General features: G+C 36.0%; 1 protein-coding gene across 1 annotated transcript in view; it reads left to right on the top strand.

Moving 5' to 3' along the window:
* Positions 1–2,349: 2,349 nt before the first annotated feature.
* Positions 2,350–24,922, top strand: part of LOC107099218 (cell adhesion molecule 2-like) — a gene marked incomplete at its 3' end in the record, with an annotated part of 164,415 nt that continues 141,842 nt past the window's right edge. Inside the window, exon 1 of the mRNA XM_015397267.1 lies at positions 2,350–2,650. Coding sequence (XP_015252753.1) covers positions 2,590–2,650 — 61 coding nt within the window. The remainder of the gene's footprint in view (positions 2,651–24,922) is intronic.

The raw sequence follows: 24,922 nt of genomic DNA, 5'->3' as shown, positions 1-24,922 counted from the left end.
GGTAAAGAGAAAATAACGTGTCTCTGCAAGTCATCTAGGAGTCTTTAGTGAAATCATAGATAAATAAGTATTTTAATAAAAACATATAAATAATCAATTCATGTAGATATTAGTACATGTAAATATCAATTTTATGCCAAAGGATTATTGATAAAAGTAGGTAATTAATGACAATGGAAAAGATGTTTGCCCCAGAACCCAAACCTGAAAGAATTTTATCCAATATACCTTTAATTTAGACACCATGGATGTTTAAATTTATGTGTCTATTTGTGAGTAAAGGCTGTAGGAAAGTATAGTTAGTCTTTATTTTGAAAATATTTATTTTGCGCTCGTTAATTTTCCTGTTGGAACAGTGTAGATTGAACCTGAGGTTCTGGTGCCTGTCCACTTTCAGCCACCCCTCAGTCTACATTGGCTATTGCCTGGCCACCTTTATAAACATTTTCTGGCTATGCCTCTGCGGATATATAATATAAGACATACAATAAAGTAACACCTTGATACTATCGCTGAAGTATAAGTAGTATTAATTAATGTGACATGTATGCTGTGGTAGCTGAAGATAAGAATATGGGCTTTCTGTATGGAAGTGAATCTCTAAGTACCTGGAACCAAGCACCTGTAATTGTTTGTGAGAGTGCACTTGTGCATGTAAAGTTTATCTAAAGGAAAAATGCTCAATAGTGGTTGTGAAGAGCCAAAGACACGCCCCTCCCCTCCAGAACACCAAGGCCAATTTGCATGTTTTTCAACTCAAAAACAAGGCTTTGTTGAGCTACAGTATAAAACCTCGAACTCAATACCAATGGCGTAACGACACAACATTGGCCTGTGAGCAACATTATCTGGGGGGGCCCCATATGAAGTACAACCCCCCCGAAATCCACACTCTCTCCATTCATCTCCTAGTCGCAATCTTTCCTCAGCAACGTCCACCATTCCCTCTTTGGTTCTTTGAAAGAACGTTTTTTCTTTTCTTCCAGCAGCTCTTCTTTCCTTTTTTCTTTTCTGTAATCCGTTTAAGTACCTCTTTTTGGTATCCATCTTCGCTAACACGTTGTAATCTGTATTACCTATAATTCCAAGTCGTATTGTAAAAAATAAAATACTCAAATACATCATTCTTTTAAGATCTTTATTGCGGTTTGAAACATATTATATTAGAGTATTTTTACCAACCGTCTAATGAACTATACACAGTTATTAACATAGTAATTAAAAGTACCACTGTCTGCTTTGCTATTGGTGTGTTTAAACGGCTCACCATCATGTTGAAATCTTCCATGTCTTGGGGTATAAAAAAAGGTCTGGCCTATAATATTGGTGTCAGGTGGGTTTGAGAAGAATTTTTCGCACCATTATATCTGCAAAGAGACATCCAAATCCACAATTGCGTAGGGGGCCAACCAGGTGTCAGTGACGGGGCCCCTAAAAGGTAGGGGGCCCCTAAGCAACTGCAGTCTCTGCTTGTCGAGTTACGCCATTGACCAACGCTATTCTGTCATTATCCTGGCGCTGGTGGCTGGCATGATTGCTCATTACATTCACCTGTTTAACTCTGCCCTGTTTCTCATCATAACTTATCTTATCCACCTGTTTCCAGCTCCTATATATAGTGTTTGTTTTCAGCCACCAGTGCCAGATTATTCTCATCTAGGTGAGAGAAACAGTCCAGGTCCTATAACCACCAGGATCCAGGAAAACAGTGCAAAAACACAGCAAACAGAGCAGACAAGGACAAGGTAAAAAAACGCTCAGAATCAGGATAACAGACAGACTTACTTGAGGGCTAGAGTTACTCTCACAGCAGCTTGAATAATCTGGCACTGGTGGCTGAAAACAAACACTTTATATAGGAGCTGGAAAACAGGTGGATAAGATAAGTGATGATGAGAAACAGGGCAGAGTTAAACAGGTGAATGTAATGAGCAATCAAGCCAGCCACCGGTGCCAGGATCATGACATATTCCTGACATTTTGAATTGAAAAAGCTTCCTGGATGGGAAGCGAAACGTCTACAAACTTGGAAACAAAGTCCAGTGGATTGTTTTTCATTTTTTTGGAATATGACCCGGATGACTGAAAATCTTCATCAACATTTGCACTGATAATATAAGAAAGAAAAAAAACAAACAAAAAACAGAACAATAATCTACAAAAAAAAATATATGCTTTATGTCCGAAAACTGATGTAAGAAAGTAACTATGTCCTCAGTGTGATTGTTTACCAGAGATCAGAAGTATTTCAAGGTGTTTTCATTGGTGAAGCGTCTTCATTAGTCAAAAAGCGTGGGCGGGACTCTAGCTCTCTGCAGCGAGTCAAAGTCAAAGCAATAAAGGGAAGCAGGAGCTGCACTTTGCCGACGAGCATTTCTGCCGTCCTGCTTCAGCACAGTCACCACTGCCCCCTCTGATCAGCCAAAACACGCAGCGACTCCTGAGTTCATCAATGTAACTCGGGTCAGTGAGAAACTGCACCGTTCAGCTGGATAAGTCCAATCCCCACCGAAGAGAGAGAGAAGAATAAGAAAAAAAAAGGAGAGAGTGGAGTGTTGGCGTAAAAATTGTGAAGGAAAAGAGAAGAATATGATGCTCAAGCAGCACCTGATCTTCATCCTCTACAGCCTCTGTTCAAGCGTCTTTAAAGGTGAGCCCCGCTTTGGATGGATGGATGGATGTTAATGTTGTGCAGACGGGCGTGGTGTGCGCAAAGCTGGAGGCTGTGTGGAGTGTTAAAAGATCATTTATGCTCGCCGCACACTTGGGTGCAAGTTGTGTTATTCAATGCAAAATAGAGGCAAAGAGAGTTGGTTCGCCTTTAAAACGGCGCTGCAGCAGTGCGCCGCTGTCTGCTGTCAGAGCCAAGTGTGCTGGAATGCCTGGAAGTTGAATTGCGCGGCGCAGTGGGGAGCAGAATGCGGCTACGCAAGTTTCTGCGTCGGGAACAACTTGGATGTCGCCTAAGTGGATGATTAGTTCTCTGTTTCTGTGCTCAATCAGCTGAGTATTTCTTCGCAAACTGATCCAGGATGCAGGAGAGAAGGCTGGTGTCTTGTTTGTTTAGTGGATGATCACAACCACAGGCTGCGCGCAGGTTGATTGTTAGGGATTGTGGATTTGCAAAGATGAAAATCGTCCTTAATGCAAACATGGGTATATTTGGTGAGGGTGTATATTGTGCACACTGTCTAAAGAGTGCATGTGCATCTCCAGCATGGTGCACAGGGACAGCATCGTGCACAGACGCAGGTGAGGTTGCGTGACTTGAAGCCTTTCAGCAGCTCGGTTTGGATGTCGCCTCTTGACAGCAGCCCATCTCCCCACAGACCGTCCCGCTCCTGGACACGTCTGCGCAGCCACCGCCCTACAGGCGACCAGCCTCCTCAACCCCCTTCAGAGGAGCTGCTGGTGGTGCCTTCAAAGTGCTCCATATGACAAATGGTCAAATTAATCCGCCTTCCTCTTTTAATAAAAAAATCCCACATGACATTAATGACATTGTCACTGCAGATTTAGTGTAAGCCATGGTGTAATGAAAGTGATTAGAGCAATTTTAACTCACAGCAGGAATGATTTAGACTAATTCTACTCAGGAACCCAGTTCCCCACATTTAATCCTGGGGGTCACTAATAATCGTGGGGTGGCAGCACAGAACCATAAAACCATAACAGAGGCTGAGAAGTTTTGTTCTACTGTTAAAAATAAATTGACATTTATTATTGGACCTATATAGGGCAAAATAAATACATTCATTAACCAATAATCACTTATTATTGATGGAACGCAGTGAAATTTGTATCCTCTATTGAGTCCATATGCAAATGTCAATAATATAAAACAGTGCCTGTCAAGGGGACCTCATAGCTTACCCACATTAGAATCAGTTTAGTAAATACTGAAAAGCGTGTTGGCAATAAGTCGGAGACGATAACGACACAATCTGTGTTAGAATTCACAAAATATTTATATAATATGCCTTAATGAATGCTCGTTTTTTTGGAAAGTCGCTGTCAGCAAGTCTTGCCTCATCTAACAGAGCTGTCCAACTTGAAATGCCATCATCTGTTAGGCACAGCTGTGACCCGAAAAGACATCCAACCACATCCACAGTCACAGCTTGCCTAGAGACATGCCCCTTTTGGACACGATTATGGTTTGAATTAAATAACCTTGGATGATTTTTGCAAAATCCATCCATCCATCCATCCATCCATCCATCCATCCATCCATCCATCCATCCATCCATCCATCCATCCATCCATCCATCCATCCATTTATCTGATTATACTGAGATGTTTTAATTTTATTAAAATGATAATTGATGTAATACTTTTTGAATCCATTACAGATAACAGTTTTTCTCTCTCTGGGCTTAATGAAATCTAACTTTGAAGCAGTTCCTCTGGTTTTGCAAGTTATATCAATAGGGGCGACCATTCTGTTACCAACCGAAACTAAATTCAATAAATCTCTCTCTATGTCATTTACAGAGTTAAGATTCTTAACTCTTGCTCCTATAGCCCAATCGATTCACACTTGTATCATTGCATTCTTAAGCATGCAAACTATACTCTCAGATAAAATGATTTTAAGGACCACAGACTTTAACCTCTGTCAGCCGTGGGATCATTGACTACCGATATGGGGATATTAGCATAGCTTTAAAGATTTAGTAAAACTGGCATTAAAGGGATTTACTAAAAAGGCAGACACCATCAAATGCCATTTAGGGTATGGAAATAGCACAGCAGCAGCAGGTAGTAGAGAAAGATGAGCTGATTTTAGTTTTTATTTTATCATATTAAATAAAAGATATGTCTTGTAGTCTTAAAATCTAACAGGATTAAAACAAATGCTTTTCATTCATCGTATCGGAGACATGATAAGAATCGCTGTTAATTACACTAGGGCTGCAACTATCGATTTTTTCGTAAATCGATTAATCTGTCAAAAGGTTCAGCAAAGGTTCCTTAAAGAAGACGTTTTTGTGGATTTAAACCAAATGAAAATAAAGCTTTTCCACTGGAGGAGTTCTGGTTAGAGCATATTGATAGACGAAAAAGATTTTATCTTAAATTCGAAATGTTTACACATTTTTTTTTTTTTTACAAATTTGGTATATTTGCTGCTGAAAGTGGGTGGCTCTGTCAGCTAAAGACACATTTTACAGTCCCTATACTCCAGTTAACAATTAATCGCTTACTAAATTAGTTGACGATTATTTCAATAAAAGAATGAATCATGATTTATCCGATTCATTGTTTCAGTCCTGAATTACAGAGACTTATTTTGTTCAAAATAAGCCCAACTGTATTTATCAGCCTTTCCAAGTCCCCAGTGGTTCCAATTCTGTTCAAGGCTTCATTACCATCTTCTTCAAGAGCATCGTACTGCAGGGGCAGGGAGCCGCCATTTTTACAATCAATGGCGGACATACACGCTGGAAGTCAGTAGGAGTGGGGTTAGCCCTCAGGGGAGAGAATAAACCAAGGGTATCAAATGAGCTTTTGATATTGAGTATATTGACTTTATGTTGGGTTTCTAAAAGTTCTGCTGTGAACTTTTTCTTCGTTTTTGACGGAGCTTTTTTTGAAGTGTCTAAACATCTCTACAAACAGCAATCATCAAAATGATGTAAAAAAAATAGATAGTGAGGTATAACTAGGTATAAGTTCAAACTTTGAATTGCGTCAAGTTTTCACATAAAGGAATTTAACTAAAAATAAAACAACAAAAAAAGAGCTGAATTAATTTATGGACTTCCAGTATGGATTGTTAAAACTGGACATATCCTGTCTTAAATGGATGCCTCTGATCTTCTTTGACCTTCTGCCCAAAACAGTGCAAGTATATTAAGTCAGGGTAGCACTAAAATTTGGACTCATCTGAAGAAACTTTTCTGCATCAATTAATCGTTTTGGAACTTTTCTTTTTCCAAGTTTGCTTGCAAAACAAAACACACCTTTGTGTGGAAGATGCTACTGAGGGAGGAAGGCTCTGAGGTACATATCAGTATCATTAAGGTGTTTAAATTAGAGCAAGAAAAAATTATATAAAAGGAAAAATGTTTTTTCAATTTAATGAACACAAAGAAAGTACAATAAAAAGATAAAAAAAAACACTGTTCTCTATTTTATATGCCCTGTATTATAGAGTGTTGAACATTTTTATTTAATCCAATATTAAGCATAAAAAATTGTAGGGATTTCTATACCTTTTTTATACAATTTACAGAATTTAGAGCTTCAACAGAAATTGTGCCAGTTGTGAGGTTAAAAATAGTTATCAGAAAGCTAACCTACTTGGCTCCAGATTTTAGTTCATGAGAGGAAAGAGAAAGAACGGGGCCCATGAAAAAGGTATCTTGTCCAGAGGCTGTTTCAAGATAGCGCCCACTTCAAGGGCTACTTGAAATATTTATGATATGAGGGTAAAGTTTAGATGCATGAGGTGCCAAGGCCAGTGCTCCAAAAGTATAAATCATATATGTTGCTTTTTAAAGATGTGTGAAGTAAAAAAAAAACAAAAAAAACAACAACAACAAAAAAGAGTATTATAAGAGTATTGCACAGGCACCACAATTACCCAAACATATTATTATAATTATTTGAATTTTTAATCTGCTTCAAGTGTGGACTATTCTGAAAACATTTGAGCAATTAAATGATATGAGCTGGGAAAGAGGTATTCAGATTTTTATTGAAGTAAGGCAGCTACAAGTACAATGAGCATTCCAGTGGGAATAAAGGCTTGAAATATTAGCAACAAAATGTATTTCTCCTAAGGCCCAGTCTTTATCTGGCATTTCCATTCTGTTTGGGGTTTGTGTTAGGGTTGTCTCCTCAGGATTGTCCGAACAGTTTATGTATCATTGATGCATATTCATATAATTTGTAAATACAGAGACTAAAGGGAAGCGAAAAGGGGATGAATGTTAGGACATATTAGTGCCTATTTGGCAAAGAATATAGACAGAGATATATTCAGAGACACAGAAATTACTTAAATCCTTAAAAATCATTTTTCAATAGATAAGATCAATAAGATTTTTTATGTCTATATAGGACACACGTACAGTATAAAACAAAGGGGAAGCTAAGAGGGAAGAAAAATCGCTCCTACATCAGTACACCTTATGGTCCATAGCATCCTCTGGTTTCTCTGAAGTCATGAGCAATTTTCAGAGAAACCATCGTCTCTAGCAGACAAACAAACAAATGGGACTGAAAACATAACCTCTTCAGCGCAGGTATAAGGGAGCGGATCTACTGAGCGTTCACAGCCTAATCGACAGTTAAATTGCAGTGCGCCACATCACATACTGCAGCGATTCTGTAGACAAGACTTCAGCCTCAGCAGCTCTGTTCATGCACCATAATGCTGTGAGTCATTTCACACAGACTCATCCTTTTTTTTCTTCTTTGTCAAAGAAATACACTTACTATTTTTGCTTATGTGACATTCTGAAAACCTATTTATAACTTTAGCCCATGTAGCGGCACGCTGTCCAAATATTTAAAATGTCTGCTTGACAGACTTTATTAAACTTCTTCCATGTGCTGCTGCTCCATGGAATGTGCTTTTACACCCATATGTGCACAAGTGTAAACTTGTGTCAGTTTGTGAAGTGTTGGAGTATCATTACACCATCAGAGCATATTTCACCAAAGGCAGCTAATGAAGACAGCAGACAGACTTGTCAAAGAGAGTTATCAGGTAAGATGGCAGGCATGATAGTAATGCTAATTAGCCATGTGGTGAAGCCATACCCACTCTCTTTGCAAACCCCTTGACTGGTTGTACATGGATGTACATCTTATGATCTGCCTGTTACTTTGTTGGATGGAGTCTTTGGCTTGATGTGATTTCCCTTCTTCTTAAGTGTTTCATCAATTTCTGTCTTACGGAGCCCTAAAAGCTGCCACGCCACCAAGGGAACTTTCCTTTTGTTTGAGCATGGTGCCTTTCATCAGGTTTTATCTCATCGGACGTGTCTGCAAGAGCAGCCTGGCAGGTGACATTTGGGTGTGTGTTTGACCATGATGTTTAGGGGCAATAATGAATCTAATGGAAGATAAATAAAAGGTGAAAGTCTTTTCTCTCATATCAAATACACGCATGAATAAAAACCCTGATAAGAGATCAAACGGTACATATTCAATATTTTTCACAACACCTGTTAAAAGATTGGCTCCTTGATTGGAGATGTGATTGAGACTAGTCATTAACAGCTTCACTTACAAAACTGGTAGTTGGAGGTTTTTAAATATTGATCTGAGCAAGACCCACACATTTTTGTTGTTGTTGTTAAGCTTGTTAAAACCCTAACTTGTTTGCAGGCTTTTGCAGCTTCTTAGCAAATGTGGTTTGGAATTATTTATCAAAGGATTGACAAAGGAAACTTCAGTAAATACATGAAGTATATAAAGAAACCCAAAAGATCCCATGGACAGGGCAACATTTATATGAATTCAATGATGCACTATATGAAATGATCAAACAGGCAGAGAATGACGCTTGTAAATCATTAAGTGATGCAGCAGGTTCTAAACAACATGCATCTGTGCAAATTTGCTGTGCTCATTTTTAATGGTTGTGCCAAAACTACAGTCAATTAAATTCTCTGCAGCCTTTTTCCTCAGCCTCCATAGTCCAAACAGCTTTTGTCTAAGAATGTGATTTTCTAGTCATAATTCACACAGCTGTGCTTTAAGACAAATGGTTTGCTGTAAATAAATGCATAACGCCTTAATTAAGTAGAAGGGGACCGTTTTAGAGCAGAGACATGATATTGGGATGGTTCATTTTTTCTAAGGAGATTGACTTTTTAGATCAACAGTCACATAAAACCTCAAGTTTGTAGACATTTAACAACTGTTTTCTTGCGACAAGATGGTTGTATATCAGCTGTATTTCTGCACTGCTAAACAATTCCAGAAAAACAATAAAAAAAAATCATAATTTTTGATAATTTACTGTTGTTAATTTCTCTTCTGTGAGCCTTGGGTGTCGGTGATCGACTGATCCTGCTGACTGTTTTTGCTCTTATAAAATGGTATGAATGGAAAAGGATTGTGATTTCATAAAGCCAGTCTTTCAAAAAACAAACTAAACTATACAAAAAAAAAAAAAAAAACATTCCTAAAGTCTTCCTTAAATGAGACTTTTTGTGGGTAATATGTTTTTATCCCCACAAAAGGGTATCAGTCTCATTTAAGGAAAACAGTTCCTTCAAAAGTATTATTTTGGTACATTTTAATTTTAGTTTTTTGGGTAAGGCAGTTGAGACTTGCAGCTTGCACATTCACACTTTAATCAGTCTGAAAACATTACAAACTATTCAATCTGCTAAAAGAAGTCAAGAGGATCAGCATTAAATCAGGCATTGCCTCTTACTGTTCTTGTTTAAGCAATAGTTGACTGGTTAAGAAGTTTATCTTGAATATACTGAGAAGCTGTCATTCTCACCATTAGGCTGCCTGATTCAAAAAGGATTGGAACGCTTCTTAAATCAGCATAAATATGAAAAGTGCCAACTGTCTCGGTTGTTCACTTAAACTGCGAGATTGGGCATACTTTCAGACTAAATCGGGTGCAGCAGTCCGTATTTTGCTCTTCTCTTCTTTTTTTTTTTTTCTTGTGAAAAGTGAGTTCTGTTACAGCTTGGATCTGATTCCAGCCAATGTGAACCATGAAATGCCAGACTGGTAGACGCAGGGAGCCTGTGAGATGTGTGGCTGAGCACATCTCCTGTGGGTTAGAATAATCAGTCAGCAGGAATAAGCTGGCTGAGCTGACGACAAGGTATGGAGGAGAAGGGAGGTTTACGTTCAAGGATACCCTTTCCCCACTGCTGAGGGGGTTAGCTTATCCCTGCAGAATTTCTGCTACTTGCCAAGTGCTGGCGCTGGTGCTATATGCAGTATGCCGCTGCAAATGATAATCCAGTAAAAAGAACCAATATGCTGCAAAAGAGCCAGCACGGCCCTGCCTTGCTCTCTGTTGACAGATATACATCTGTGAGGATAAACCCCAAGCTAGAGGCAAATGTGCTCAGACAAGTTGGGAAGGGGGCTTTCAGATTAGCAGCTCACCGCCTCAGCGCCATACTGTGTGATGTCAGTGTCCCTTTGCCCTGCTCTTTGTCATCCCACATTTACACACCAAGCACCTTCTGAGTGGCTCTAAGCTCAGCATTGAATCTAAAAGACTGTAAGGCAATTACAATATAAAAGATTATTTTTGCCCATTCCCTGAGGAAAAGAGGTTTACAAACTTTTCTTTTGCCGTAAAGCCTTCGTATCTGATATTCATGATATGCTTTCTGCTTCTTTTGTTCCCAAGACATAGCAGTTAAAGCAGTGTTTATACGTGTCACACTTTAAAGTCAAGAGATGTATCCTGTATTCAGACGGCGTCATGTATCCAACATGCTGTAAAATTGCTTTAAAGTATAAAGTTGCCTTAGTTGACTGACTCACTAAATCTAAAAATTAGCTTGTTGTGTTAAAATGCAAAGATACACCTGACTGTTAAATAACAATTTATAATTCGTAATATTCTCACAAAAATGGAAAAAAATGTGTTTTTTTGTGTTTGCAACAAAACAATTCTAAAAAGTCCTCATCAGCAGTTAACCTTAAATTTTTGATTTAGATTTGAAATGGCTTTTATTTGTTCAAAAAGCCTAAAATATAACATGATAAGAGTATACATTTTAAAATATCTTTTCTTTTGCAATTAAGGTATATTCAAACATTGTTTGACAAAAATTATTTGTCAATCACAATTAGACTATCTGTGCCAAATAAATGTCTTTGGCATTACTTTAAAGAATAGGTACAAACATTTAAATCACTTTCAATTAGAAATTTTTTGTTAAAATTGTAAAACATAGATAACTAAATAAAACAATTACTTAAACATAAGCAATTATATATAACTGCCAGGGGTGTGTATAATGTATTTAATTGTAAATAACGATGTAATGTAAAAAGCCTTTAATTTTTTCAGAATTTATCAAATTAAGCTTCAAGATCATAAAATACTTTAAAATATATAAAACTGAGAGCTGAATAAGCACTCTTAATATTTTTTTTTCTTCTATAAATTCATAACGTACAGACTTTTCAAGACCATGTCAGAACCTGAAACATGGAGGAGGAATGTCGTTCTCAGTACTAAATGAGCCTACATGTAAAAGCATTAGATTTCTTTAATGCTACAGTCATATATAGACATGTTTGGAATTTGGTGAAATTATTAAAGGGGATTATTAGAAGCTATGAGGCATGTTAGGAAGCAAAGCCACTTAATGTAACCTGCCTAGGCATTGCCTTTGCACCTATTTAGATAGGTTGAATTGTGCAGAAAATTTAAGCATCTAAATAAGTAAAACATAAACAAAAAAACCCAATAAAAATTGCCAGATTCATTAAATGGAAAGCTGTTTTGTTAGATGTTATTTAAAGTTGGATTTATAAAATTTTAATTGAAAGGTTTAACAGATTCTTTTTTAGATAGAGTTCCACTTCTAACCAAAAAAATCTCCTATCTTTGTTCATTTCCGTTTTAACTTTATTTTTTGAAATCCACACATCATCAATACTTAACCATGTTTCTCTAAATACATAAAACATGAAGGGCATTCATTTTTTTAAGATTACACTTTTTTGGCTTTAAACTTTTACTTATTATTTGATTTTGCTTTCACTGTTAAAGAAAATGGCTAAAGTTGAATTGCTTTTGATTTTAGCAGCTAAACTTATACTTTACGGAAACCTATTAACAGAAATAAATGTTTGATGCAGTACTTTTTTTTAGATATTTTAGAGCAAAGGGAACCTAATACACTTTCCTACCATTATTTTTATTTGTGAAACAGTTTTTCTATTTTATTTCACTTTACATTAATGCTTCACTTAGTGTTTGACAATAGCATAAAATCCCCAATATATTATGCGGTGGATGTAACATAAACAAATATACACAAGTTTATTAGACATGCATCTTTGTCCAAAACACTTTTTCTTAAAAGAGCACAAAATATTATCAATTTAAATGTTTGTGTTGGCATGGCTCCACTCTCTGATTCATAATGTAATACAAGACGAACAAATGTGTTTTTCCTTTTTAAAATGGTTGAATATATATGATCAATTGAGATCAAATTTTTTTACCAAGCCATAGTTCCTGTAAACACTTATATGTGTTGGCCTAGTTGTTTTAGCAGTGTGCTTGTGCTCCGAGAAGGTTGCAAGTGCCCGGTTTGATCCACACAGTCATTGCTCCCCGGGCGCCACACAATGGCAGCTCACTGCTCCCTAAGGGGTTGGGTTAAAATGGAGAGAGTGAATTTCCCCATTGCGGTACAATAAAAGGGATTTACATTTATCTATATGAAGTATTTTACATTTTTTGCTACAGACTACTTTTTATAATAGCCTTATAAAAGCAGAATTTATGTTTAAAATATAACGTAGGTGAAAGTTAAAGGAAACCTTTGAAATATGAAAATGGAAATATGAGTGTGAGAATATGAGAGTTTTAGCTGCAGGTCCTGGAGTGAACCCTGGTGGTAGGCGTGTGTTCTGAGAGAGGTTTGTGCATTCCCGACATTACAGTATTGTGTCTGAAATGAAGCCTATACTTCATTTCATTGCTGTTTGCAGAGTTGACCTTTACCATTCTCTCTTGGCCTTCATATCTGTTGAAGTGGGCTATTGCCCGACTATGGATGAGCCTGTAAATCTCATTTACTCTGTGGAATGATCTCCCTTTTCTCCTTTGCTGCAGTCGCCGAATAAAGTTAATATTTTCTCTTTAGAAATTGCATCAGTACACTATTCTTTGACCCAACAGACAGGTAATCTGTTAAGATATTTTTATCATAGTGGGCGTTGTACTGCAGAGAAGTTATACAACTAAAGTTTTATGTTGTCTTTTCAAAAGCTTTCTCGTTATATGTCAGTGTATATAGCCTGAAAAGCAATTAAATACAAAACTGTGGGTGCCACAGTACAGTATATACTTTTTTTTAAACTGCAGTGAATTTATCTGTGAATAAAAAAATGATTCTGCCAAAAGTCTGGTTGGGGTCTTTGATATTTTGCCTGGAGGACTTCCAACGAGAAGTCCAAAAAGACATTTGTCAAACTGTTTTAAGATTCTCCCAGTCTTAGGGAGACAGAGGCATTTCTGATTTTGTTAAAGAGTGCTCCTTCTGCCTGTGTCTGAGGTGTCAGTTTTCTCATTGTATGCCCCCGCATCAACAGTTGTGAAATTTTTTCATCCTCTGCGACAAATCGGATGTGGGGTGTAAGAAAGTGTGTTATGTGTGATCTGCAGGAGTCTCAATGAATAAGATTTTGAAGCCCTGTATTGATAAATGTTGGAAGATCACTGTATCATTGTTCTGGAACAATCTTTTGGGGTAAATTAAAAGTAAAATAGACACAAAAGAAAAGAGATTGCATTTACCACACACATATGAATAAAAAAAATCATTACTTTCATGTGCAGCACCATAAAGGTGCTGTATTTATGTTTTGTATTTATGTTTTCTTTCTGTTTCCAGCCATATGGACAGCGTTTGTCAGAAAACAATGATAGAGAGAGATGTATTCAGTCAATATACAGTCCCTTGCAAAAGTGTTCATCACCCTTGGCTTTTTAAATATTTTGTTACATTCCAATCTTTAAATTTAATGTTTTTTTAATTCAAAATTTTAAATCTTGTAGGAATCTGCACAAAATAGTCTAACTTGAGTTGATCACAATAAACACACAATAAGCACTGCCTGTCTACACGACACGTATTCAGCCATTTGCTATAAAGAGACACAAAGTTGTTGAGAAATACAAGTCAGGGTGTGGTTCTTAAGAAATATCCAATTATTTTATGTTTCTTCAGACACCAAATCCATCATCTTCAATTTGAAAGCACGTGGTAATGTAACAAACATCCCAATAGAGGGACGGCCTACCAAAATTCAGACTTAGTTAAAAACATGATTAATCTGAAAGGCAGCATGGAAGAAAAACATGTTAATGCAGTTCAAAGTTCCATAGCGTAGTATCTGTTCATAGGACCACGCCAAGCTGCAAACTCCATAGGGCTAAGCTTTATGAAAGACAGCTAAAAAAAAAATGCAATCACCTGGTGTTATAAATAAGCGGGTGTGCTTGGAGTCTGCCAAAAGGCATGTGGGTGACTACCAAAATGAATGAAAGCAGCAGCTCTGGGCAATTTATACTAAAAGATTGGATTTGTCTGGCGGAGACTTAACATAATCCCCTCACCTGTTGAACGTCCCCACAGTGAAACATGAGAGTGGAAGCATCATGCTGTGTGGTTGATCTTCAACAACGGTGAAACTGGTCAAAGTCAAGGGAAAGAGGTATAAAACCTGCTTCAGTCTACTTGTCATGCTGGGAAAGAGGTTCACCTTACAGCAGGACAATTCCCCCAAAAATGCTTAAAAAATACTTGAGTGACCAAAGGAGAAATCGTTAAATGTATAGAATGGTCTTGTCAAAGGCCAGACCTCTATGTAATTAAGAATCTAGCTTTGAATATCATTGTTTTTAAGTGGAAAGAAAAGAATGAGTTGGAAAAGTTTTACCTTAAGATAGGGAGAAACATCCCAGTAACAAAATGTGACTTGTAGCTGCAATTGCCATAAAAAGAGGCTCTAAAAAGGATGAATTCAGAGTGGTTGAAGTTGACACTCTATTTTTTTTTTTAAATTTCATCATTGTATATGTTGTTTACTTCACAGTAAGAAAAAAATTACATCCTACAAGTTTCAGGTGTCTTTTGTAAATGGATTTGCAAACATTCTCAAACAATCCATTTTCATCCTAAAACATGAAAAGTTTCAAAAAGAGTAAACACTTTTGCAGGCATCTTAAATTTTAAATAAATGCATTTATGCTTTTTGTAATAATAATGATAACAATAATGACAATGATGTATTATTATTCTAATTTAGGACTATAGGCTCACAGTGGTTTCCTCTGAAGGTCCATTAAAACTGACCATCTGATATAACATACATTCTTTGGGCCTTTTGAGAAAAGCTGCATTACCCAGGAAAAAAAATCCATGTATACAGAGAAAGTATGCAAATCTCAAAATACCCCTGCCAAAATCAGTAGCTTCCTGTGATGTCATACAGCTGCATCCAGCAGAATTTTTAGAAGGACACATGATGAAATTTTAATCCACTGTGCATTGCTTGAAAAATCTTGAAAAAGGCAAAAAATTGAGTCTTTTTAGACAGTTTTATTTTTAATGCCAGTATGTTCTCGAATGTGAAGCTTGTTTTCTTACTAGAGGAGACATGGTTGGTCTCCCTTTGTCCAATGCCTTGTAATTTCAGTAGAGAGTGGTCAAGCTTAAAAAGCGGTACTTCTGATCTACAGTCAATTGATTGTTGCATCTTTAGATTTAAACATAATGCCAACATTTCTCCTGCTGTTTTTCTAATTTAAAAAGTGTTATTTTGAGATCGTTCAGAACAATTCATTTCGTAATTTATGAAAAGAATTACATAATTATAATCTAGAGAATAAAACATGTTACACTGAAAAAAAATATTGCATTTACTTAATCATATTTAATTACTTTTAACACATTTGTTTTATGTTCTATCCTACTAACATGAAACAATTATGTTAAAATAACTAAATAGGAAAAAGTAAATGCCAAAAACTGTTGTATTACCGTATTTTTTTCAGTGTAGACTTGGATAAAAAAAAAAAACTAAACTCATTTGTTAACTCTCCAAATAAAAGTTGTCCTACATTTTCTACAGTTTTTTCAACAAGTAATACATGGCAATGCATTTGACAATATTTTTTGTCCAGTAATGTCAACAACATTCCGTCCCAAAGTTTTAACACGTCAATTTACAACCTTTTTATTGTTTAATGCAGTATAACACAGAAAGTCCCTCAGTTTCATATTGCCAGCTGGATTTCACATCACTTCATTTCTCTGATGCAAAATGTCTGTCCTCATAAAGGCCCTTCAGTCAAGCAGCCAGGCTGGATGAGCTCCAGATAGAAAGACTATCTTTGGAAAATTGATGGCTAGCTGGAATTCAGGGACTTGTAAGCAAAATAATCTTAGGCAGCGTAGTTCTTCATTGTAGGATCAGAATTTGAGTAGTAATATTAAGATTTGATATGCCTTGCAGATCTTCATGAAGGTTAGTAAAAGGTTGGAGTCATGGGCAGAGAATAAAAAAGATGTAAACTATATTGACACAAATATTGACCAGTATAAGATCTTCCAAGTATGACAACGCTGAGTTGAAATACCACAGTTTCATGGTTTTAAAAATTAAATTTTAAAGAAAATGAAAAATATATTTATAACACAATGGCAGTTAAAAATAACCTTTGCTAGATGTATGTATTTGAATTTAATTTCATGATTCATTCAATTGACAACGAAGAAAGACCAGATTGTCATAAAGCCCTGGCTATCAAATCTACATATTTATATGTGTATGTTGTCTAAATTGGTTATTGGTCTGCAAAATATACATATTGAATAGGTTGAGCAGTGGTTCTTTATTGCCAATATTATAGAAAACTACTTGATAATGGTAAATACACAAAATGTTCCCTTCTTCCCTATAAAGCACAAAACCCAGTTCTGAAAAGAGCATATATTCTATTATATCCTATTTAACTTTTGTATTTTTATTTAGGTATTTAAAGTATTACTATAATTTAAATGCGGTATTTTGTTGTCATTGTTTTTGTTAATCTACTAACAGATAGAAAAATCTAGTCTCTCATATATATATATATATATATATATATATATATATATATATATATATATATATATATATATATATATTATATTATATTAAGTAATGTCAAAAATATTCCATCCCATAGTTGTAACACATTAATTTGCGAGTTAGAACATTACGTCTGAAAGTATCACCTTGTTGGGGTGGCCATAGAGGTGGCTACTGATTGGCCATGTCCCTCCTTAAGCTCCGCCCCTGCCACCCGTTCCTTCAGTTTTCTCTTTCTCCATCTCGTTCTTCAATCCTCTCTAGTTACAGTGGGTTCCAGGACTTTTAGCTGCACTGCCCCAAAACACTGGTATTCCTTCCCTCCAGACCTCAATTATTTATTTCTCTTCAAATCAAATCTCAAAACCCACCTTTTAAAACTTGCCTATAAACTCACTTCATTTGTCACACTGCTGTATTTTGCTGTTTTTAAACCTTTAGATCAATTTATACAGAGTCCTTGGGTTTTTTGAATGGCACTTTAGATTAAATGTATTATTATTATAGAAAACACTTAATGAATCTTGATGCAAAATATTGGTAATGTCTCAATTCTCCATGACTATTATGTCACTAAACTGGATAGGAATATACAGAACTTGCAATGACAAAATGTTATATATATATATATATATATATATATATATATANTATATATATATATATATATATATATATATATATATGCATATCATTTTTAAACCTACTTAAACCTGCTTAAGTGAGATGCCATCCCCTCCTAAGAAATAACTTTAGGTTAAAGACTCAAAAAGCACAAGCTTAAGCTCTTGCATGTTTATACCCTTTTATTGACTTCCTCTTTAAAGGCTTCCCACAAGTCTCAGCTAAAGCTGGAGTTCAGATACTGAATGCAGGCATATTTGCAAGTGAAGGTGGGGATAAAAGCGCTGAAACTCATGTCCTCATAAAGAGAGATCAGCAGTGTGTACGGGAGCTGCATACCGATGCAAGAGATGCCAATGCTCCAAGCCAGAGTGCACACTATGCTGGAAAAAAAGCCTTAAGCTGAGAGCAGAGGGATAAAGGAGGAGAAGGTGAGAAGCAGGAAGGCACACAAACTGTGTAAATCCGAGGATGTGTCATTATGTAAGGTATCTGCCATTTCCTTTACCTGCTGTTACTTGAAAATGCAAAAGGGGTTACCGCAATTATATGTGAAAGGTTAACTATTACATCTGGCATTACAGCTTTACCATCTTAACACTTACTTTTGATATTAGTAGTTTGACGGGATTATTTTTGTATAGGTGTATGCATACTGATATTTATGGGGATATAATCTTGAGAGAAACAAACCATGTAGTGAGATATCAGATGAGTGTTAAAACAGACATCAGCAGTTTTGTAGCATTTTTAGTAGATTGTAACAGTCAGAAATTATGTGCACTACGAATATTTTTCTATTAGTTTTACTCTAAGGGCCAATTTACACGAATGTATTCAGAGTCAATGATCACAATAGATCTGATTTTTTTTTTCTTTCTTTTGCGTCACATTAAATTGACAACACATTCATTTTGTAACAGTTTAATGAAGATGGCGGTACGTTAGACACAAAATCCCAGTATTTTTTTATTTATTTTTTTGTCAGGGCTTAATTGATGAAATAAGAATGTAAACAGACTAGTACTGTAAATTGATATGCAATAATTAGAAGTTTACGGATAATTTCTACTTTCAGGATTTGGTAAAACGTTGCTGATCCAGTTTAAGAAGCTTTTAATTTCTCTTTAAAAACTGCAATATAAGAACACATCAGAAAAGTGTTTAAATAATAATAATGTTTTATTCTAGTCTAATATTGACAATCTTTGGTATTGATTCATTTGTACTGTTACACCGTTAACAAGTATACATCGTAGTGCCAGAGATATTCACCCGTCTGCCTACATGTGAACTTGTGTGAAATCCCTTTCTAAATCTACAGGGCTTAATTTGATGTTGGTCTACCCTTTTCAGCTTTAACAGCCCTCGTGGGAAGGCTTTCCACAAGGTTTAAGTTTCTGAGAAGTTCTGACCATTCTTCCAGAACATTAGTATGGTCAGAAACTAATGCTGGAAAAGAAGGCCTGGTTCACTGTCTATGCTCTCAAGGTGTTTTGCTGACTTGAATTCAAGACTTTGGGCAGCACAGTAGTTTTCTGCTTCAACACAAACTCTCTCACATATGCCTTTTTTTTTTACCTTGCTATGTGCGTCAGTCTATTTTTATTGTGATAATGGAATCTTTCAGAATGTCTTGATATGCTGGAGCACTAAGATTCGCATTACTGCAACTACATGGCTGAGTCCAGCTTTTAAAAAAAAGCTCCCACCCTAATCCCCTCTGCAGCAAACGCAATACAGTCAGGAGAGTGACTTTCTCTTGTTAACTGCAACACTTATATTCACCATTAGATCACCACATGGAGATATGTGTTTTGTTTCCCCAGAAAGGAAATCTAAACTCTGGAATAGAGTAATAACATACATTCAATGTTTTGCCTTCTACTTGAAGAGGAAGTTTTAGCTTGTCAATGGAGAAAAGTTTTCCTGAAAACATAGAGCTTGATGGTGTGTACTGTATTACATAAAACAGTTATGCACCTCAGTATCATTTTGGGGGCTGCTCATTGCGCAGTGGGTAGCACTGCTGCCTTGCAGCAAGAAGGATGAAGGTTTGATTCCCAGCCTGGGGTCTTTCTGCATGTAGTTTGCATGTTCTCCCTGAGCATGCATGGGTTCTCTCTGGGTACTCCGACTTCCTTCGAAATACTGTCCAAATACATCACTGTTAGGTTAATTGGCTTAAATTAGGTTAAATTGTCTTAATTCTCCTAAACCTGGTTTACACGTTCAGTCCACGCCCAGAGAATGAAGTAGGATCCAGCTGGTGGGCTGCCAACAAGATGTAACAGGCACCACCCAGAGTTTCCCAGATGCTGCAGCCCTGGAGAACAAGCAGGAGTCTGAAGCCAGGTCAGGCAAACAGATCAGAACAGGAAGGCTCAGAGGTCCGGGGAGTCCGAGGCCAGGTCAGCCAAACAATTCAGACAGGAACAGGCAGGCTCAGTGGTTGAGAGGCAGAATAGGTCAAGATCAGGAAATAGGAAACACCAAGGTACTCTAAAAACACTCTCATCAATGACTAGAGAGAACAGATTAGCTGCCCTCATGACTGGATTCCATCTTCCCTCTCTTGCGGGAAAAATCATTGGCTTCTCTGTGTATTAGACTAAGGAGCTAATAGTGGATTTGAGGAGGACAAAAACACCTGTGACCCCTGTTTCCATCCAGGGGGTTCCTGTTGACACTGTGGAGGAGTATAAGTACCTGGTGTACTTTAACGATAAGTTGGACTGGACTAGAAACACGGTCTACAAAAAGGGCCAAAGCCGACTAATCTTCCTGAGGAGGCTGAAGTCCTTTAACATCTGTGGGGCAATGCTGAGGATGTTTTATGAGTTTGTCGTGCTAGCACGCTCTTCTTCGCTGTCACATGCTGGGGCAGTGGGCTGAGGGTCGCTGAAAACAACAGACTGAACAAACTGATCAAGAGGGCCGGTGATGTTGTGGGGGAGCAGCTGGACACCCTGACCATCGTGGCAGAGAGGAGGATGCTGTCCAGGTCTCAGTCCATCTTAGACAATGACTCACATCCTCTCCACGACACACTGGTCCAGCAGACGAGCTCCTTCAGCAGAAGACTCTTCCTACCCAGATGCACCACAGGAAATCATTCCTACCTGTGGTCATCAATCTATATAACGCCTCCCTCAAGTTATTCAGCCCCCCCCGTAATTGACATTTATGCACTATTTTTGCACGCAACGTATCACTTTACTTGGATTTATCACTTTACTTGGATTTTCACTTTATTTGGGTTTAGTTTTTACATATGCATAGATATACGTACAGATATATATACAGAAGAGCTATATGTGTATACATTTTATCTCTTTTTATTCTTATTTTTTTTATCTTTATTATATTGTATAGTTGGATGTGTGTATATATTATATAAAACTGTAACTGGAGCGTGTAACAAAAGTAATTTCCCTCTGGGATTATTAACGTATTTCTGATTCTTATTCTGATTCTGTATAGCTTTCCAGAGCAAAGTTGGCTTTGGTTTAAGTATTTTCATGTACATTAAAGACATTTCAAATCTGTGTTTTTTTAAGATGGTAAAAGTTTGCTTTGTGATAAGAGATCTCACACAAGCCTTAAGCTTAAGTTTTTAAATTAAACCACCAAGAGATTTATCTACTGTAGGTAAGATAATAAACTTATTATAAACTTTTCATTTAAAAATCCTAAACCCTCTCTTTAATGCGAAAACCTTATAAGATATAGGATAAAAATTATGTGTTAATCTATGTGATGATTAGTACACAATTTTAAGTATTGCTGCAGAAAAGACAAAACTAAAAAACTTTCCCAAACTTAGCCCAAAGTTAACTTTCTAATCAATGCCAAATCATTAAAGTGAAAAAAAAAAAATAACAATAAGCTCTGAGTATTAAAAGAGATGCACAAGGTAAAAAATATCCTGCAGGTGAGCTGATAAGCCAGGCAATAGAAAACACTGATCTATTTTTTAGAAAAAAAGGGGCACAGATATTTCTACAGAGGGTGCAGATTTTTAAGTCTCTTACATATTCCATCAATTTTCACAAGGCTAGAATTGCTGCAGGTATTTATAAGAAAAGTTCTACATGCAGTTGTATTTCAAAAACTGGCTTAACTGTACTATATAGTATAATATACTGTTAGTGAGCTTCTTTTCACTCGTGATTCAAAACATCTTTGATTTATTCTGGACTATGACCTTGTATCTGAAACCCAAAATTTAAGATATTCATAGTTCTACCAGCAGCAACATATTAGAAACAGCTATGCATCAACAAAAATGCCAGAAATCGGGATTGACAACTTTCCCGTTGGCCATAAGCAGGCCAAATCTTGAAAAATATGATTTGTTTTTATTCAGCATTTTCTCTTCTGTTGTTTAAACACTAACCATTAGACAACACTTTAATACCCTTTTTTAGAGGTTAATGAAAAACTTGCAATATTTAAGGACACATGTTCTGATGTGTAGATGGGACTCATTATCTGTTGGAATTAAATTATCTTTGAAAACCTGAGTCATATTTCAATTTTTTATAATTCCTAAAATAAAAATATTTAATTGGTTAAGATGGGAATCTGCTGATCAGTATATAAGTAAAACTGATTTTTATTTGAAAAAAAAAAAAAACAATCACTGCATTATCACCTTCTATTGCTTTTGTTAATGTAATGAATGAGGAACTGATTTAATTGCATTGAGTAGGCATTACTTTATAGTAGTTGATTTTTTTCTATTTTTATTAAATTTTTTAAGGATAAATTGAACTTACTTAATTGTTTTACATTAACAGATTCTGATGAGATACATTAATTATAGGATGTTTAATATAAAGAACAGGGTGAATGTAGACATCTATAAAAATCCTTTCGCTTTTTCCGCTATTTCTACTGTCTTTCAGAAATCACAAAAAAGAAAGATAAAGTTAGAGCTGAAATAGCAGGATATGAAGTCAAGAAGGAGACCACAGTAAGCTCCTATAATGACCAGTCTGGATAGACCCTGGACTCTACAACTCTGGGATGATTATACATTTAGTATCCTCTAGTGTGAGGACATACAGTCTGCAGCAAGTGACCTTATCCACTAGAGCTGTAGCATCCCCCAGATAATGACTATTCTGAACCCCAGGAGCAGGCCTCATCACCCCATAAATACAGGGACCATATGCACTCTCAGTGGAAAGCTACAGACTGTAACTTTTCAAATGGACACGTATTTGTTGGGGGTGCAGATTGTGCTGTGAAAAAAAATTATAAATACATTGGTTCGGAACAGAACGTTGTTTTAGGCTGTATTTCATTTATACTGGTCTACTGTAAATGACAGACATAAAGGATTTTTCATCATTGATATTTATAGTGAAGGTTAGGAAAATTTGGCAAATGACATGAACAAAATCCATTTGTTATTAATGATTTCCTACAGAGTGATATAAAACAAATGTGACTAATATACATATTAGGTCATCCACCAAAATGATGTCATAAAAAAAGCATATATTAACAAATGCCTGCCGGTGGGTCAGGTCCATTATAAATAAACATGGTTAAATTTACAGAAAGCATTTTAAGCTTGAAAAGGAACCTATAAAAAATTTAGATCCTCGTTCTTCGCGGGGGCAGAACAGAACAAGAGGGTTACTCATCTCAATAGTTTCCCTTCAGTCTGAATAGTGAATGTGGGGCCCCACTTTTCACTCGATTCAGAAGCGGGGCCTCTGGACAAAATCACTTTCCATGGTGCTGACAAAACCAACAGCTTCCATTGTTCATAGCCACACGCTTCAAATAAGATTTAAGGAAAAGAACTATACGTATAATTTGAATTTTATTTTATCTTTTTTTTTTTTGAAGTTATATTGGAATTTTTATTATCCTTTTATATTTAGCTTTTTGTTTGGAGAAAGGGGCACTTAGTAGCTTTTTCTTCTTCATGCTTCTTTTCACTCATGAAAACAACATACAATGTGAAGCTATACATGAAAAAAGAAATTTACATGACTGAAATGAAAACAAAATGAAGTTGAAAAAAGAAATAAAAAATAAACACTGAAACTGATACTTGCTTTTATACATGAGGCTGATTTCTAAGGTGTAAGTGGTTTCTTAAATACAATTTACATTTACTGTTGATAGCACAAAATTAGCCCAGTTTCGCCACAAAAAAATACAACATTTTATTTATTTGATAAAATTTCTGTGTGCTAGATTTGCAATAGTTATTAACTCATGGGGAAATTAAGACAAACAGTTGTATGTGAGTCTTTCACAACAATATCAGCACAGACAGATGCATTGAAAAGTAAGCACATTTCTACACTAAGCCCATGTGTGTGTAATTAGTTCCCTGTATAAAACAATGCATTTTATAGATGTATTTTGAATTGAGAGGAGCTGAACATGTATTCTGCTTTAAAAATTTTTGGACGAAAAGCATGTTTTAGATTAATGAACACCCTTTACAAGCAGGGGTGAAATAAGCCGGAAACGTTCAGTACTGCATTCCAGTAAAAGAATTGCACATCTCTGTGATGACCTACTTCCTAATGTCATATATTTTGAATTCCTTTAGTGCCATGAACTTCTGTGCACTGTTACATTTGAGATTCCTAAAGTGTTTTTGACATATTTTGAATTTACTGATTAAGTCATATCAGTGGTAAAATCCCTACAGCTCACTATTGGGTTTATATGTTTTTTTTTTCTCTTTTATGTAACTTAACAGGAAGAAAGGATAGTTTAAATATCTTATCACAAGGCATTGGTCAATATGAGAAAAAAAACAAACAAACATGATCAGTCATCTTCCGGTGTTTAAAAAATTTTTTGAAACTGGCTGATCTGTAGTGGGCCTAAACACATCAGGGTGGGGCAGAATTGTGCTAATCTACTGTAAGGTTTTGCATCTCATTAAAAGAAGGAAAGCACTTTAAAACATGCAAACATCATGATGTGATTGTTTTATTTAGTAAACTATTGAGTTTTAAAACCTCATTGCATCTTTACACTGTTAAATGGGCCATGACTAACCTCAACAAACCTCAACAAATACATTAAGACAGTTCAATAATAACTAGAAAAAAAAAAAACAAAAACAAAAAAACATCTAAAAAGGAGAAAAACACAAATCATGGTATCCTAAAAAAAAAAAAAACAAAAACAAAAAAACATCTAAAAAGGAGAAAAACACAAATCATGGTATCCTAGACACTTTACTGGGCACATTATGAATTACTCATACTTTTTCATGGCAGGAGAAGAGCAGCTACAGATATGTTGGGTTTAAGATATTTTTGGCTCAGCACAGGCTTTGCAAAATTTATCCCAGACTGATGAGCTTTAGCTTAGATTTTTTATGTTTATAAGTAGCACTGAAAACCAAGCTGCCTTACTGATAGATCAATTTAACTCAAAAAACTATGCAGATTATAAATGACCTGAAAAACTATCTATACCTCTGTTG

The sequence above is a fragment of the Cyprinodon variegatus genome, unplaced genomic scaffold (assembly GCF_000732505.1).
Source record: "Cyprinodon variegatus isolate N-32 unplaced genomic scaffold, C_variegatus-1.0 Scaffold848, whole genome shotgun sequence".
Taxonomy (NCBI): Eukaryota; Metazoa; Chordata; class Actinopteri; order Cyprinodontiformes; family Cyprinodontidae; genus Cyprinodon; species Cyprinodon variegatus.
This window is presented reverse-complemented; position numbering and strand designations above follow the sequence as displayed.